The sequence below is a fragment of the Homalodisca vitripennis genome, chromosome 4 (genome assembly GCF_021130785.1).
Source record: "Homalodisca vitripennis isolate AUS2020 chromosome 4, UT_GWSS_2.1, whole genome shotgun sequence".
Lineage (NCBI taxonomy): Eukaryota > Metazoa > Arthropoda > Insecta > Hemiptera > Cicadellidae > Homalodisca > Homalodisca vitripennis.
The window spans coordinates 123,210,840-123,228,696 of NC_060210.1; the positions used below are offsets into that span (position 1 = coordinate 123,210,840).

The 17,857-nt window shown below is 32.0% G+C and overlaps 1 protein-coding gene across 1 annotated transcript in view; it reads left to right on the forward strand.

Moving 5' to 3' along the window:
• Positions 1 to 17,219, forward strand: part of LOC124360091 (chromatin-remodeling ATPase INO80) — a 58,278-nt gene extending 41,059 nt beyond the window's left edge. Inside the window, exons 18-31 of the mRNA XM_046813389.1 lie at positions 3,221 to 3,320; positions 3,798 to 4,029; positions 6,431 to 6,577; positions 8,222 to 8,447; positions 9,384 to 9,511; positions 9,718 to 9,812; positions 10,265 to 10,337; positions 11,581 to 11,739; positions 12,074 to 12,176; positions 13,032 to 13,138; positions 13,281 to 13,361; positions 14,911 to 14,992; positions 15,531 to 15,620; positions 15,803 to 17,219. Of these exons, the coding sequence (XP_046669345.1) occupies positions 3,221 to 3,320; positions 3,798 to 4,029; positions 6,431 to 6,577; positions 8,222 to 8,447; positions 9,384 to 9,511; positions 9,718 to 9,812; positions 10,265 to 10,337; positions 11,581 to 11,739; positions 12,074 to 12,176; positions 13,032 to 13,138; positions 13,281 to 13,361; positions 14,911 to 14,992; positions 15,531 to 15,620; positions 15,803 to 16,038 (1,859 nt within the window). The 3' untranslated portion in view covers positions 16,039 to 17,219. The remainder of the gene's footprint in view (positions 1 to 3,220; positions 3,321 to 3,797; positions 4,030 to 6,430; positions 6,578 to 8,221; positions 8,448 to 9,383; positions 9,512 to 9,717; positions 9,813 to 10,264; positions 10,338 to 11,580; positions 11,740 to 12,073; positions 12,177 to 13,031; positions 13,139 to 13,280; positions 13,362 to 14,910; positions 14,993 to 15,530; positions 15,621 to 15,802) is intronic.
• Positions 17,220 to 17,857: the final 638 nt, after the last annotated feature.

The window sequence follows — 17,857 nt, forward strand, 5'->3', positions numbered from 1 at the left end:
GGATCCAGGGTGTGAGTCTTACAATATAATTGCATTGTCATCTGGGATTGTGGGGTATATGATAATTAATGACTAGCTAAAGCACAAGTTAGTGGCTGTATGCCCCTTAGGTGATGATAGAAAGTGAATAGAGCCACCTACTGAGTAATAACATCATCTCACAGAGTTTAACCCTCAAACTGACATTTTCCCTCAGATTGCAGGCCATTTTTGAGTCTATTGTACCCTTACTTTAAACATTTTGTAAGAAATACACTTTACTATAAGCCTATATGTGAAATAAATTATTTTCTTAGAAAACTTTAGAGACAATATTATGGTATAAAAACTGCATAAAAAAATTATGCATAATGCATAAACTATCAAAAAAGACTTTTTTTACTACACTACTAATTTTACAAAAAGAAGCAATCAGGATCATGTGTGGTGTTAGTTTTTTGGAACATTGTAAACCTTTATTTATAAACTTAAAAATTCAAACTATTTTCAACTTATACATATATGACTTAGTTTTGTATACTTTTCAATATCCTAACAATATTAAGTATGCTGATCATAGCTACAATACTTAGGAGTAAGGTAAGTAGGCTTACTACAATCAATTTCTGCAGACTAAATAAAACCATTCATAGTCACCAGGTTGTTTCACTAAAAATTTACAACAAATTACGTAATTTAATAAATATATACCCTAAAAACGTGTTTTGCGATAAATTTTATAATTGGCTTCTAAACAATCCTTTTTATTCTGTAGATGCATTTTTTGCTGTATCCCATATTAATTTATAATTATATCTAAAGCTAACTAAGGATAATTGTTTATATTTCATGGATGTGTTTACATATGTCTTATATTTTAGTATTTAAACATGTATTTATTTATTGACTTGGCTACTGGCTGTAAAGTGACTTTGTCGATGGGTGCAAAAACTTAATATGACAATAAATATTATTATTACTGCACTATTTTTAAAAAGACTGTCCCTTATTAAGTGTGATAATATAATAAATATTAAATCTGAGATAGCCAATTTATTCTTTATTTTATCTACTTTCATAAAATATATAATAAGGTTTCAGGTTCTCTTTAAGAAACATTATATTATGTATTGTAAAATTCACAAATAGTTCATGAAAAGCTAAATTTGTACTATGAATATGATTATTTTCAAAAATGTACAACAATATAATTTTTACACTAAATGTTTCCAAAATATACCAAAATGTAGAGAATTATAAGCACTATAAAATAATAAATAAATTAATAACCAATATATGATATGATTATTTTAAAAATTAAGAAAAAAATACAATTTTTATATTAAATGTTTCCAAAATATATACAAATTTATCATAGTATAGTCTAAAACAAATATATAACAAGCTACAAACCAACATTATAAACCATACCATAGTATATCACTAATTTTCAAAATGGCTAGATGAATATGATCAGAATCGTCATGATTTATGACATCACTGTTGCTAAAACAGCAAAACAATTTCACCATTGAAATCAGCAAATCTTTCTATTTGAAATGGTATATAAATAGTGGTGATAGTGTTGATTTATGTACCATATGAACTGTCAAAACACGTGCCTGTCAGATGAACATTATGATGTTGATTGCCACACATAAATCTATTCAGATCGACATTATGTCGCTTGCCAATTCAAGGGTTAAAGGTTTATTACTATTCTAAAGTTTAGAGAGCTCCAGTTCATGATTCTTTGGTGAATTTGACAGTTATTCCTTAGAATCTGAAGATAATATAATTAGATTTAATCTGCTTGTACGAGGTGTATCCAAAAAGTATCCAACCTTGATGTCTGGCATGAACTGACGTTACTCAGCGGCAACGGCAATCTGGTCCCCTTCAAAGTACTCCCTTCCACAAACCACTACCTTATTCCAATGCTCCTCCCACTTCCGGAAACACTCCTTAAGTTAATTTTGCAGAATGGCTAACAGGTCCTTCGTTGCATTTTGTTTTATTTGTTCAACATCGTCAAATCTTTTTCCTTTCAAAGGAATTTTTAATTTCAGAAATAGCCAGAAGTCACAAGGAGAGATGTCAGGACTGTAGGGAGGCTGTCGAAATTGGTTGATGTTGTGTTTGGCCAAAAATCGCTGAATAAGATTTGAGGAATGAGCTGGCGCGTTGTTGTTGTGCACGATCCAGTCACGGCTTGTCCACAGTTCAGGTCGTTTCCTTCGCACTACATCTCGTAGCCACCTTAGGACCTCAAGATAATACTTCTTTTCACGGTCTGGCCTCTTGGAGCACATTCGTGATGAACAATGCCGTCCTGGTCAAAAAAAACTGTCAGCATTGTCTTGACATTGCTTCAACTTTGTCTTGCTTTTTTCGGCCTCATCACCAGTAATAACTTTTTAGCAAAATTTTGGCAAGTTTTTGGCAAAATTTATTGCAAATGCACTGCTCAACACGTTCAGTCATATTGAAGTGCGATGCACACACACGGCAGTACTGTATGGAACAGAGTGCTGTGACTCACTGAGTGACCGGATCGTATTCAATGCCTAGTATGGGAAGGAGTAGGCTCGCCCCTCCCCTCCAATAACCGGTTCGAGCTGGTCAGTTACGCAGCGGCTGCCTACTGGTCGGCGGTCAGATACTTCTTGGACAGACCTCATATAATCCCTCGTATAAGTTCTTGCTTCACCAAGTTTAGAATTCAGCTCCAGTTCATAATTCTTTAGATAGGCTCAGTATACTTTATTTATTATTGAAGGCAGTGAGGAGATTAGATTACCCCATTGAATGTGTGAGATATCTTTATCCTCTGTTGCCCTTTGCTGATTGGACAGAAAGAATTAGGTCACCCCTTCGACCTAAAATTATAAAAATATTGAGTCTACTCGTATGTGACCAAGTTCTATGTCGCTATCATGTTCAGCGAGACAGCACTATAATTTCCTTTTGTTTTCCCAAGGCTCGGACGACCTTAAAGGTTAGTTATCTCTACTTATTTATAGAGAACATGTTCACGCTCTTGTCTAATGTTTATATCACTGTGGAAATAAAGCCTTTCAGGTTTCCTTTTGTAGGTAACCATTAAATAACATGGTAGATTGATCATTAATTAGATAAATGAAATACATTTGACAATGCTTTCTAGTTTGACCAATTTTACAATACTGTGTGTTTGATATTGCTGCATGTTAATTTTAAATGTTTAAAAATAATGTTGCAGACTATGAAGATGACAAATCCAGCTTCTTTTGTTTTACTCGTTTAATTGGCTTATCTCCTGAAGATATATTCCAGTTAACTGTTGGAGGACTTTTAAACAGGTATGATAATGGTTTCCAAAATACGGCACTTTATACTAGTTGGTTACAATCAAAATACATCTTCAGCACAAATGGGAAATTTCATTTGTGGGAGTTGTAGTTTGAAATTGAAGATGTAGTAATGATTTTGAAGGTTGATTTATATGAAGTTGTATATATATTACAAATCTTAAGTGGTTGGCAGTTTAATATTTTATTTAAAAAAATTAGGGATTGCCACATTGAAGCCGTATAAGATATGAATATATATATATGTATTTCAAGGCTATATATTTTGTATTCCTCATTCTTAAAAAAAGAAAGAGTGGTTGTTCCAACCCATATCTAACAGGTGGATTAATTAATGTCCACTTTAATGATTAAAAATACTATTGCAAGTGTTGATCCATCACTAGCAGCAACGTGTACTTGGTCCGAACAATATTTGTTTGGTTCCTTATAACTAAATAAAGTGAAAATTTCAAATATGGTTAACAGGTGGTTGAATGTTGTGGAAGCCGTCCAGAGAGGGGAACTGATGTTGCACAGACAGGAGTGGTGGGGGTGGAACAGGGCCGGGGTGTTGGTTCCACGCAGACTGCCTGCAGAGCTCACGTTCACTGCGGCAGAAGGCCACCGCTGTGTGTTCGCCCACAATACTGTGTCCATCCATTCTACACCTGAGACTGTGGAACATAGAGTACTGCGCTCTAAGAAACTCATTCCTCAGGTGAATTTTAAATGAGTAATACAGTGTATATGAGTGAATAAAAAATATAAGAACTTTAAATTTGTGTATTTTAAAAATGTGTATGGATTGATCATTTCTTTTTTTTTAAGTATTTCATTTTAAATTTTATTTTCATTCTGTATAAAATTGACTTGGTATATTTAAATTGCAAGTTTGTTTAATTAAAATAAGAGACATATTTTTTAGTTTTATTCTGCTTGTTGCCATGGCCATAAGACGTTGCTCAATATTTCAAGCAAGAAATAGTGAATTGGGACATTTGGAAATAGTGGTATGGACCAGGATATGAATATGTACCATCAGACGAAGTCAGATACCATACAATGTGAAGTTACTAGCTCTTAAAATGTAATTTATCTACATTGTGGTATTATGGATAGTTAAATAGAATTATATGATGAGCAGAATTATGGGGAATTACGGGGAGTGGCTAGAAGTATTAACACCTTCAGTTCCACAGTCATGTACCGACTTTAGGACAGCCAGGATAGTAGTAGTGTACGTCTGCCATAGTCTATGTATTAAAGTATGGTACATCTCTAGCTATATTATATGTTTTTAACACCTTCAGTGCAACCCAAGTTTTATACTGACTTTATGACAGTTGGAAATTTCAATGTGTTTACTGAATCCTTTTGATGATAATTTACCTTCTCTCATATATTAAGGTATTTAGGTGGTACTTTTCATGAAATTGACTGTTTGTATTACCTTTAAGATAATAAAAATATACAAATACTAAATTCTTGAATCATAGAAGGTTTATCCTTATACAAAGGTTTATACACAAATTTATACAAAGTTTTAAAATTATATGAAACATGTGCATCATACAATTTCTGTTGATCTCTTCATCAGTTATAAGAGATAACAATGCCACTTATATTTTTACACAGAGTCGCTTTTGAAATATATTGGTATATCTAATTTTCTGACCTGAAACAAAGGTCCTAATGTTGGGTAAGTAAATATTTCAGCTATTATTAAATTTACTATAAAGAAAAATGCAAATTAAAACATTAAAAGAATGGTTTTGTGGAAAGTTTGAACATTTATCTTACAATTGCTAATACGTAAATAAGGAATGGGCTCAAGGAGTTAAAACCCACCTCCAAATTTTGAAATACAAATGTTAAATATGCACTAAGTAATTTGTTATAAACTAGGACACATTTATGAGGATTTAAAGCACATGAAGTCCTGGACAAGATTCTTAAACCCCTGTTTGGAGAGGGCATTTTATACCTTCTAAACCACTCAGTGTATCAGCTCCATCCGAAATAATTATCTATGTATGCCACTGATGTAAATAACTGTTTGTCTGTAAATATCATACAGTAGAAAATGTAGTTTCACATACATCTAAATAGTATAAAGATCTTCATAGATGTAAATAACTGTTTGTCTGTAAATATCATACAGTAGAAAATGTAGTTTCACATACATCTAAATAGTATAAAGATCTTCATAGATGTAAATAAGTGTTTGTCTGTAAATATCATACAGTAGAAAATGTAGTTTCACATACATCTAAATAGTATAAAGATCTTCATAGATGTAAATAAGTGTTTGTCTGTAAATATCATACAGTAGAAAATGTAGTGTCACATACATCTAAATAGTATAAAGATCTTCATAGATGTAAATAAGTGTTTGTCTGTAAATATCATACAGTAGAAAATGTAGTTTCACATACATCTAAATAGTATAAAGATCTTCATAGATGTAAATAAGTGTTTGTCTGTAAATATCATACAGTAGAAAATGTAGTTTCACATACATCTAAATAGTATAAAGATCTTCATAGATGTAAATAAGTGTTTGTCTGTAAATATCATACAGTAGAAAATGTAGTTTCACATACATCTAAATAGTATAAAGATCTTCATAGATGTAAATAACTGTTTGTCTGTAAATATCATACAGTAGAAAATGTAGTTTCACATACATCTAAATAGTATAAAGATCTTCATAGATGTAAATAACTGTTTGTCTGTAAATATCATACAGTAGAAAATGTAGTTTCACATACATCTAAATAGTATGAAGATCTTCATAGATGTAAATAAGTGTTTGTCTGTAAATATCATACAGTAGAAAATGTAGTGTCACATACATCTAAATAGTATAAAGATCTTCATAGATGTAAATAACTGTTTGTCTGTAAATATCATACAGCAGAAAATGTAGTTTCACATACATCTAAATAATATAAAAATTTTCATACGTGTTTTTGTTTTCAAGCTGATGTTATGATTTATCGTGAGATAAAACGTTCACACAGTCAAGAAGCTTTACAAAACTAAGAGACAGCACCCACCACCTGAGGATTTCTTGAGTGTTATGAGACTTAAGCACTTATCACCATTAAATGTTACAGGTAGAGTTTTCGAGTCCCACTAAGTCGAAAGCAGCTGTCGAAGAAATTACAGTATTGCCAGAGTTCCCGCACATACCCCGGCCATTGCTAGAGCTGACATGTTACCCAACCTATCTACCTAGCTTTCTGTATTCCACACATCCAAAGGTAACGTGTTTGTATTTGGTTTCACATTGTTTTAAAACACACCATTTTCATTTCACTTTTGGAGTTTTTAATTAGAGTAAAATATTAATACTACTGAGTTATTAATAAATTTATTCAATTTTAACTTGTTTCTAAAATTTTAGATAACGTATTTTAAACTAAAAAATATCATTCTATAATTTATGTAATTACCTTTCATTGGATTATACAGATATTTTCTTGCAAGAGTTGACTTCCACCTCAAGTCTTGAAATTAGAGTATTAAGTAATAATTCAGATCTTAAGTTCTGTTACATAAATATTTGTTTTAAGCACTATCAATAACAATACAGGTTTGCATTATGGATAGGGTTAACCTCCTGTAGCATACTGACATACAGATATACTGTACCTGATGAATCCCTTCTTTTCCTGGGACTATTAGGATTAACAAGTAAATATTTTCACCAATATGAAAATAGTCTGATTACATTTAAGGTGCATGGAATATAATTTATTCACTGAGTATGGAATATCATATGATGAACCGTTTCTGTATGTACAAAAATACTATTATCTTGGGATGGACAGTTGTTTTTAAATCAGGAAAAGAACAAGCAAAAATATTTTTTTTAATTCTGAAAAAAATTACAAGTTTTACTGGTGTCATAACTTGTTTAAACACTTTCTATAATTGGAAAAGATAAAATAAATTAATAGACGAAACATAAAATCAGTATAATATTTATTTTGGAATAATTAGTAATTCCTGCTAATATAAAACAAGTAAAGGGCTTAAATGGAATTATTTACCCAAAATGAATAATAGTTGTTATCTAGCATTAAGAGTTAATTGTCAACATAGATAAGGCCTAGTTGAAAAATAGCACAAAAGTGACAAACCAGTCTTTTATATTATTTATTTATTTATTTAATAGAATTTAATTTAATGTAATTAACCATTTAATCAAGAAATCATTTTACCGTCCAAAAAAATCTAAATAAAAATTGTGAAGATTGTACATTGATATCTCAATCCGTTTAGAATATATCAAGGCTCATCAGGACTTAATTTACACCCTGTATAATAGAGTATGTTTAGAAATAAGAAAATTGATTTTAAAAGTATTCAGGAACTATAATTAATTGTTCTCTTCACTGGGTATTGGTACTTCTATGATTGTTTTGTAGTTATCGTTCAAAATATGTCGAGTATTTGTGTGTACTGCATTGAGTTACATTTTTGTTTTTTACTTTGTCATGCAGTCTGCAACAAGGTGTAGCTGTACTGTGTTGTGTTATATCTTTATTTGTGTGGCACTGTTATTTGTTCTGTGTAACCCTGTTCCGCTTTATTTTATATCATGAAACTTTGGCCAATCTTACCATGTTATGTCATGATAGAAGAATCAGTAATATTAATTTAGTGTAATCAATGTAATCTGAGAATTTATTATTAATATCTAAAACTATTCTTACCTTGAAAAACTCAGTTCATAAAACACACTTAGTTATATAGGAAGGAAAAAATTTGGTCTGTCTTATGGTTATTGACAACCAAAATATCAGTGCTACTAAGACTTTAAAAGCAGAATGGTTTTAGTGTCCTGATAACATCAAGGTCTAGAAGTAATATAAATGAATAACCGTGTCTCTGTAACGCAGGTGGTAGCAAAGACCTGGCAGGAGTACGCCAGCAGTAGATCAGTGGCCTGGTGGCTGATGAGTCACAACCAGTGCACCAACAAGGATGGTCTAGAAGCTGTCTGGCACGGCAGCCCTCAGCTGGCGGAACACTTCCACTCGGCTCCGCAACACTTCCACCCACCACAACTGGGTGGTCTCACGGCATCCACCCCACTCTATGGCTGGTCTCACATCGCCATCCCAGGTACCATTAGATATCACAGTTACAGGGTCCTGCTATTTCTGTTAAATTTCCATCCAATTAGCAGTCGAGAGCATTTTGCAATGTAGTTGAATGAATTTATGGACATTTCTTTTATTAACTAACTATATACAGTTAGAATAAAATTAATCAGGCATTCTGAGATATAATCATATAAAATGTTTAATAGTTTTCAAGTCCATTTGTTACGTAAAATTATATGCCGAAAAAGTATTTTGTAAAACACACACAGTTGTAAATAAAATATACTATAAGTTTTAACTGCACACTATTTTCATATTTTGTTTATTTCATAACAATAAAGTTACGTAAGTCACTTATAACTAAATTAAATAAAAAGGTTACGTAAAAAATCTTCAAAAAGTTAGTAGGTACTTTAAAAGTAGACTAATTAATAATGTACAAATCTAAGTCTTTCCAATGAATATTTTTTTTAATAACTTCTTGCGACGAGATAATTTACAAAATTTTAAAATGTAAAAATAAAAATTTAGTACTACTAAAGGGTATTATTTTAAATGATAAGAATTAAACTATTATTATTTCTTATATTTTATTCAATCTAACCGAACATTCGGTTCAGTAGTAAGTTATCCCTCTTTCTATATCTACACTAATGCGGTTGCAATAACAATGCAGTTGTTTTATTATTAGTCCACCACCAAAATGGCCTGAAACTGCATATTATTAATGAGCAGGGATATAGGTTTTTAACAAATATGTGAATTTAAATGGTAGATATTTATTTTATGTGATATATCATTTTTAACAAACAATGGAATACTATTGCCATAAGATACAAATAGAATTAACAGTATTTTACAATTTGAGATAAATATTGGTTATTGACGAGCTAATGCTTGTTGTGTATTGTATAAAAGTTTTGAATTTATAATTAAATTCAGTGACTTGTTGCAGACAAGGAGACGCTGGTGACAGACGCAGGGAAGTTGTTTGTGCTTGACAGTCTACTGGGAAGGCTGAAGCAGCAAGGACACAGAGTCCTCATCTACTCTCAGATGACAAGGATGATTGATCTATTGGAGGTGTGTGCTCTGCTTAGTTTACAGCATGTGATATAACACAGCCTACTGTTACATGTCCAGTTCCAAACCTGGGCTTTGGACTACAACTAAAACTCATATAAACACATTTATTGTGTACGATAAAGTGTTCTAGAAAAAGTTTTTCGTTATGGTATTGGAAATTAAATTTTGTTATGTATTTCATTAAAATATACTTGATATTTCAGGAATACATGTGGCATCGGAAACTGACTTACATGAGACTAGACGGTTCATCTAAAATCTCAGAGAGAAGAGACATGGTTGCAGACTTTCAAGCGAGGTACATCAGTTCTACAACATTTTCTTTGAAAATATTTTTTACAATATTTTTAACTCATACTATAAGAAGCTCATGTGTGGTGTAGCGAGGGGTATGGGAGAGCGGGGTAGATTTTAGTGAATTCCTCGACTAGCCATTCCAAAATGTGCAGTTATATTTTCCCCACCCTTCTACCTTAGTGTCTGCCTTGGTACTGTTCTTGCAAAATCACATCAGGTCACATCATGTTTTTTTTTTATGCCACGTCATGTCCTTGTATATTCAACATTGTTTTTTTAGGTATATTATTGTTTGTAATACTTGAACCTTGTCTTAATTTTCAAATCTCTAGGTATAACCAAGTTAGTATTAGCAAACTTAATTGACTCATGTTCAATATTGGCTCATCTGTATTATATTGACAGTAATGAGTCATTTAAATTTCAAATTTCAAAACAGTTTCATATTTCCAGAGCTGACATTTTTGTGTTCCTGCTGAGTACCAGAGCTGGAGGTCTAGGTATCAATCTCACAGCTGCAGACACAGTAAGTTTCTAGTTTTTATTTTGATAAAAGTATAATATTTTAATAAAATGTATTGTTTTAAAACTGATTGGTGTCATTTTTAGTTATTATTCTTTGACAAAGGCCAAGCCTTTTTAGATTTTTGACTTACACGGAGGTATGGATGATTTGATGTTTTGTTAACCCATTGGTTACCAATGACTTATATTGCCCTTCATCAGTTAGGGTTGGCATAATTACCTATGACGGGCACTGCCCATCATGCTAAATTCGTAATTTTGGAGTTGACATATTTTCCCAATATCAATTTGTGCATTTCAATCTTAACCCATTGCGGATCGTATTGTTGTGGTGCGCGGGCACCAGCGGGCGCGAATTAATTCACGGTCAGCGGCCGCACGAACAGCAATGGTGCGCCACATCGTATCTCTCGCTATTGAATACTAGAAAATTCAGCTGCAAAGGTATTCGTTCAGATGGAACATGGGTCTGCTGGGGTATCCGTGATGTAGGAACGATAACACGCGAGCAAGGTTACGGCGTGGAAGGATGATGTCTGAATCATAGTCTAAATAAAGCGGCTCGGGCGAATCGATTGCAACATCCGGGCCATTGTCTAGACTAAACCGACCAACATGTACGTCTGCGTCGTTTAGTTTTGTCATTAACCTCAAGCTCAAAAGTATTATAATAACAACTGAGGAAAACACCCAATCAGAAGCGCTAAAAAGCAGAGAGTAAACTCATATGAATGATTTTTCAACTTCGACATACAACTGCGATCTGTAGGATATTTATAAAACTTTTGAAAATTCTAAACGTAGACCGTTGTTAAAAACTCTTAGTAGACAAGTGAAGACGATCGCCCGATCTATCAGACATTAACAGAACTATTTGGAGGGAAATTTAAAAGCATACCGCTTTTGCAACCTGAGCTCGTCACCGTGCCGTTAGGCCCGGCCGCTGCGTGACGAGCCCAGCTCGTCAGTGATCCGCAATGGGTTAAATAGCATGTATTTATTTACCATAAACCATTCAAATAAAAAAATGTGTTTCTGTGAAAAAAATTTCTGTCCCAAATCTATAAATATTGAAGTAGTTTGACTTTTTCTCTCCATGAAAAGTTAAGAAAAGTATGTCATTGTAAAATAGAAAAATGTAAAGGTTAAACTGATTACAGTTACTTTTCAATAAGAATTTATTTATTACAACATATCGGTTAATTTTAACAATTAGTGATTGATATACATATGTGGACTTGTAGGTGATCTTCTACGACAGTGACTGGAACCCGACAGTAGACCAGCAGGCCATGGACCGAGCACACAGACTTGGTCAGACCAAGCAGGTCACAGTGTATCGGCTCATCTGCAAGGGCACAATAGAGGAGAGGATCCTGCAGCGAGCTAGGGAGAAGAGTGAGGTTAGAGTACATGCAAGAGTATAGTACAGTTCTACAGGCGGTTTTAACTCATGTGGACACATTAAACACCTAACTAAGCAGTGGTCTGCTGTAGTATTATAATCCAGGAGGCTAGAGCCAATTTGCATTGTATAATCACAGTCTGGTTCTTTTAAATTGATAGAGACCTCTTAAGAAAGACATTGATTGTCAGTGACACTGATTTTGGTTGAGGTCAAAATGGAGGGTTATTAAAAGTGTTAAAATATAAAATGATTCTTCAGATCATGTTTTTATATAAATAAGTGATAGCGAATTGTATTATATTTATTGATCTTCTTTCAATTTTATCTAGATCCAACGTGTGGTCATCAGTGGAGGAAATTTCAAACCAGATTCACTGAAACCGAAGGAAGTTGTGTCTTTACTTCTGGACGATGAAGAGATTGAGAAAAAATGTAAGTATCGTCAATTCATAATCAGTCTACTTGTATATTTATAAACTACCATTGGAATAAAAACTTAATTTATTGTTAATAGAATTCGTAATTTATTGTTCTTTTTAGTCAGCATTTGCTATTTTACTACTTTAAATGTTAAAATTGTAATTTTAATTGTATGTTTTAATAATTTTAAATTATTTTAGGTAGTAGTTATTTAGTTATTATTAAGTTTATATTATGACGAGGCACCTGTTTTGTATTACAATTTATAACAGTGTAAAATGTTCTGTTAATAAATGATGTATGGCTTATGAAATAGAGTTGAGCTGATTTTGAATCTCAGTACCAGAATCATTAAATTTTTACTGGTATCAAGCTATTGAGGGTGCTGAATTTTACCAACTCTCCCCCCCGATATTAACATGTCTACCTTAAAAGTGTATAGGAATTAAGTGGCTCTTTGTTCCACCAATTCTCAGTGGTTTGTATCTAGTACCAGAGGTGACATATTACTAAAGTCTGCTTCAAGACTATATTTTTCTAAAAGGCAGCTAGTTATCTGCAATTCTTTCTTTGTTAGTAATGAAGATAAAATCTTTCATCTGGCGTAGCATTTGATGTAGTTTAAGGTAGTTGGAATAATCGTAGAAGTTATAATTTTTGCCCAAATATAATTCTGTTATATATCAAAATAAAATATGTGAAATTCGTTTACAAAACTTTTAATTTTTTAGTAATAGCAAAGCTATGGAAAAATATGTGAATGTTAATATTCAGCACACAAAAAGTGAAAATATGTTAATAATCAGTCCATATTTACTTAAAGGAGGGTTATGAACATAGGATCTGAAGCAAAACTTCTTGTTTCAGATCGCCAGAAGCAGGCTGAGAGAAGAAAGGCTGAGGAAAACCGTGCTGACTTCTACAGAGAAAGAGATAAGGAGAGAAAACGTAAACAGATGTTTGGATCTTTTAAGGTAAGTAATCTGTAATTAATTAGTAATTTTTTATAATACTTGGCCAAAAAGTTATCAGTTTTTAGTGTGTTTTCCTAAAATAGTGTAATTTTTTAGTTTTAAAAATATATTTAAAAAAATACATAAACCACTTTGATTTTAGGAACCAATCAAACAGATCAAACTGGAGGAAGGAGTTGAAGAAGGGTTTGAGTCCACGCCCACGAGCCCAGCCCCCAGCGAGGTAAGTGACATAGTAACACATTATTTGTCAGGATTCATTTTTAATTAATTATACATGATTCATTAACATTAATAAACAGGTGCTACTTGTTTCAATATCCTAACAATCACTACTAATTTACATTATTTCAATTTAATCTTCTTAATTTGTACTCTTTTGGATCCTAAAACTCATAAGTTACAAAGCTGAATTAATCAACATAGAACTTATTAGTAGTCTGAAATATTTTGATTGTTTCTGTTCGAGTGGCATTATACTGAAAAGGTTAGTTTAAAAAGTTGAGAGAATTCTATTTATAATGAATTTTAGAGATCCAAGGTGTTTGCCTATGCTGTTATGTGTTTTATATTAAGTTGCAGCCTTGTTAGAACGAGACCATTTGTCACAAGTTATATTGCAAATTTAAACTGTGATCTTTTATTAGACTGACCTTTGCTGTCATATCCTTTCTTTTAGTATATACAAATTGAGAATTAAATAAATAAAGAGTAGGTAAGGCTTTACTAAAGATAATTTATTTTGTAAATTAAGTTTTTTAGGAATATATATTCTCATAGAATTTTTATGATGTTAACAGGTTGTATTAATTCTTATTTTACTACAACAATAACTACGTACCTTTCTCAAACAGTTCAAACCGTAGTCATACACTAGTAAAGTTTCGACTTTTAATAAGTCATCTTGTGGTGTCGGTGTCAATAAATATTAAAAGGGAGGATTATCCATCTGGAGTCGTCATAGTTTAAAATTCACAAATACAGTACAAACACAATGAATAAATAAACAGTATGAGAAACACAACATTTGATAGGCTTATCACACACAAATATTAAACATGATAAAACAGTATGGTCGGCAGAAGGCTAGGTGATTCCAGTCCCTGGTGCTTTGGCGTTATCAGCTGATTAGTCGGTTGGCAATTTAATAAGTGCAATTTTAGTTTAGAATTTCCAAAAACTGAATTAAAAAAATATTTAAAAGAGTTTTGTATTTTTGTTTGAAAGTTATAAAATACCCAAGGCTGAATTAAAATTAATTTTTACGTTTATATGAGTTGTGTATTTCTTTTTATGAAAGAGATTGTCTGTTTATTGTTGGTTCAGAAATATGTTTTGTTTCAACTAATAAAAATGTAGAATAAATATTGAGTTAGATCTTTAATATTCTTTTCAAAGTGAAAATAAAATAAAACATTAAAAACCTCCTAACATAAATGTAAAAAACATTTTACGATTTTTCAAGTTTTAATATAGAAAGTATTAATACTATTTCTAATACTATGATTCTTTTGTAAAACAACAAAACAAATTCTAAATTTATTTTAAATGTAATAAAAATTATACAAATTTGTATGTAGATCTATGTAAAATGTGGACATGCCCTTGATCAAGGGCTTGGCATGTTTGGAATATACTATGATGAAATAACCGGGCCATAAAAGGGATAAAATAATCATAACTATGAATCAGGAACAGTTATTGACCAATATTAAAACTGACAACTGATTTTTAGAAGGCAACCATATCTGTAGTGTGTGATGTGTTGTCAGGTGAGTGCGATGCTGGATGATACAAGCAGTGATGCTCTGGTTGTGGATGTTGACGGACCTTCCACTGAGATTATTCCTCAAGGTGAGTGAGTTTGATGAGCGTATTAAAATATTGTACTGTTAAAAATGGAATTGTTCATAAAAGATATTTATTTCACTATAAAAATTACTATATAAAGTCTATATTTTTGGCACAGTACTATATATATATATATATATATATTATGTTATGAACTCCACATTATAGGGCTATCTTTATGTTAGAATAATAAATTGTAAACTAAAACCCTTTTAAAATTCTTTTATTTCAGACACGTGTTTCGGTATAAACCATCTTCAGTGTGAACATTAACCTCTAACTAAATAATAAACAAAACAAATAAATATACACCTGTCGACTATTAAACAGATGTTCAATTTATGACACAGTTGTAATTTTGATTAGTATTCTGTGTTTAATATTTTTTCAAAGATAGGATTTGTTTTATTTTTAAATTGCTATTTAATATGTTGTGAGGATCTTTGTTATATTTATTTATAAATATAATATCATAAATTATTTACTCCAGATAACAGAAAAATAATATTTATAAAGAGGAAAACCGTGTATGTTGTTACAGTGAGGACCCATGGATCTAAGAGAGGCCGACCAAGAGGGTCTCGTCGTGGAGGACCTACACGGGGATCTATTCAGTTAACAGCCAATATCGGTAAGCTGTCATCTAATACTTAATCCTTTTAAAATACCTGCTGTGATCCGTTAATGGAAATATTTCCTTATTTTAATTTATTCTGTATTGCTGGTTCACTGCTCACTTATAATTGACTATCGTATTTTATGTTAGAGTAGAATTTCTAAATCACTTTTACTGAGGATTAAGTGTCTGTGAAGGTACGCCAGGAGTGAAGCGAGGGCCAGGTAGACCGAGGTTGAGGCCAGCAGGGCCTAGCCACACAGGGTCCCGAGGCTACCCTCGCCAGCGCGGCCTGGGCCGGGGTCTCGCAGCTACAGCAGGGCCTAGCACCTCGTCCTTGGTCCCCAGCAGTCTGCCCACTGAACCCATCAAGCCTTTCGGCTACTACACTCAAGACCTTGAGATCATGCCCTTGGACAGAGACATCACATGACTCTAGCCTCACTGCGATCCCACTTGTGAGAATCTGTAGCTTGTGTTCATATTAGTGAGATATCTTGTGTACATTATTTTGCCAACTTCAGTGATCATTGTCTTCAACGTGCCAACCAACTACTTTGAAATTCTTTGCTAAGCTCTCATTGTTATAAAAAGTAAACAAATCTGAATTCTAAGTTAGATTGGTGGAAATTAAAGGGAATTATCACAGCAATTTGTCATTTTGGGTTTGGATTCTTTAAATATTTTTGACAGTATCTCGTATAGTAAAAACAGAAACACAAAGAGCGTAAAATGAAGTGATTCTAATTATGCAGGTACCTTATTTTTTACACAACTTTTACCTTCCTCGTGCTTTGATAAACATTTTGGTTTTACAAAATCAGTTGTGATGCTACTAAATATTTTGCTAATGGCATTTTATAAATTAAGTTTTGAATTGATCATGTCATTGAATGAAATTATGTTTGTACATTGTATGGAATAATTCAGTTTATTATTTATTTTTTTGGTTTAGATTACAGAGTCATCTATTTTCAATAGGTATGTGATTCATAATTTTGGATTTTTATTGCAACAATTTTTTTATACTATCTTTTTGTTGTTTTCTAAAAATAGGAAACAAAATGTGAATTAAGGCTGTTTTTGTAATGTAAAGTAGGTAAATACGATTATGTAATGAATGGATGTAAAATCTGTGGTGGAACTTGCCACCTTGTCCTGAATGCACAGTTTTGTATAGCTGTTTGTTTGTTAATATGTTGTCAGTATGTAACATATATTTATCTACTATACAATACATGAATCAGTATTGATAATTTTTATCAATCAATATGTGATATAAACAAATTTGGTAATTACTGTGTTAATCAAGTAAATGTTTATGGAATGTTGTAAATTAAACATCTGTAACATTTGTAATGGTGTATGACATTTACTATTTCATACTAATTATTTTGTTGTAATTGACAAATTTTCAATGATTATAGTAGTTTTGAAAATATTTTATTTACTTCACTTAAAAAATAAGTGGTCGAATGAAAACCTTTATTTTGTAATTTAAAATAGAATTTAGTTTTTTGTTGCCTGGGCCATAGGGCTTTGATTGTTATGAAGATATAATGTTTTGTATATTAAATGATGAAAATTAATAAAATTATTTTAAAAAACCATGAATAAGTGAGTGTTGTCCAGCATGAAAATACCCTTATCCTTGTGATGGTGGTAATTTGAGTTTTTACAGTGAACTGCTTTTATAAAATGTACAATAAGGATTTTTGTTAGATAGAATGGCATTAGCCCACCGTGCGTTGTGTTGTTGCGTAGCTTTATAACTTAAATTAAACTAGGATATTGTCATTGCCGGATATTGACAGAAACAGCTAAATACGAAATAGATGATTCACAATGAAAGAGGCTCTGTGGTGTAGTGGTAACCTGCTTGCCTGGCAAGTAAGAGATCAGGGTTTAAATCCCTTCATACAGAGCAAATAATGTTTGTGAATAAATATTTACTTAAATTAAATTAGAATATTGCCATTTATACATATTTATTTTGTCTATTTTCCGATCAAGAAAATATATATACTTACACAGCTCAGCTTAGGGTGCTCTGAGCACCCTACTTTTGGCAAAAAACAACTCATTTAGGTTTGATAACAGTCTTTAAATGTAAGGTATAGGTTAGACTACACTGTCTCTTATATCTGCACTGTTAACAGTTACCTGCTCCTTTGCACACAATTTAGTAATATAAAAGCACAAACTTCAGGTATTAAATATAGAACTAGTAATTATCCACGGCTTTGCACATG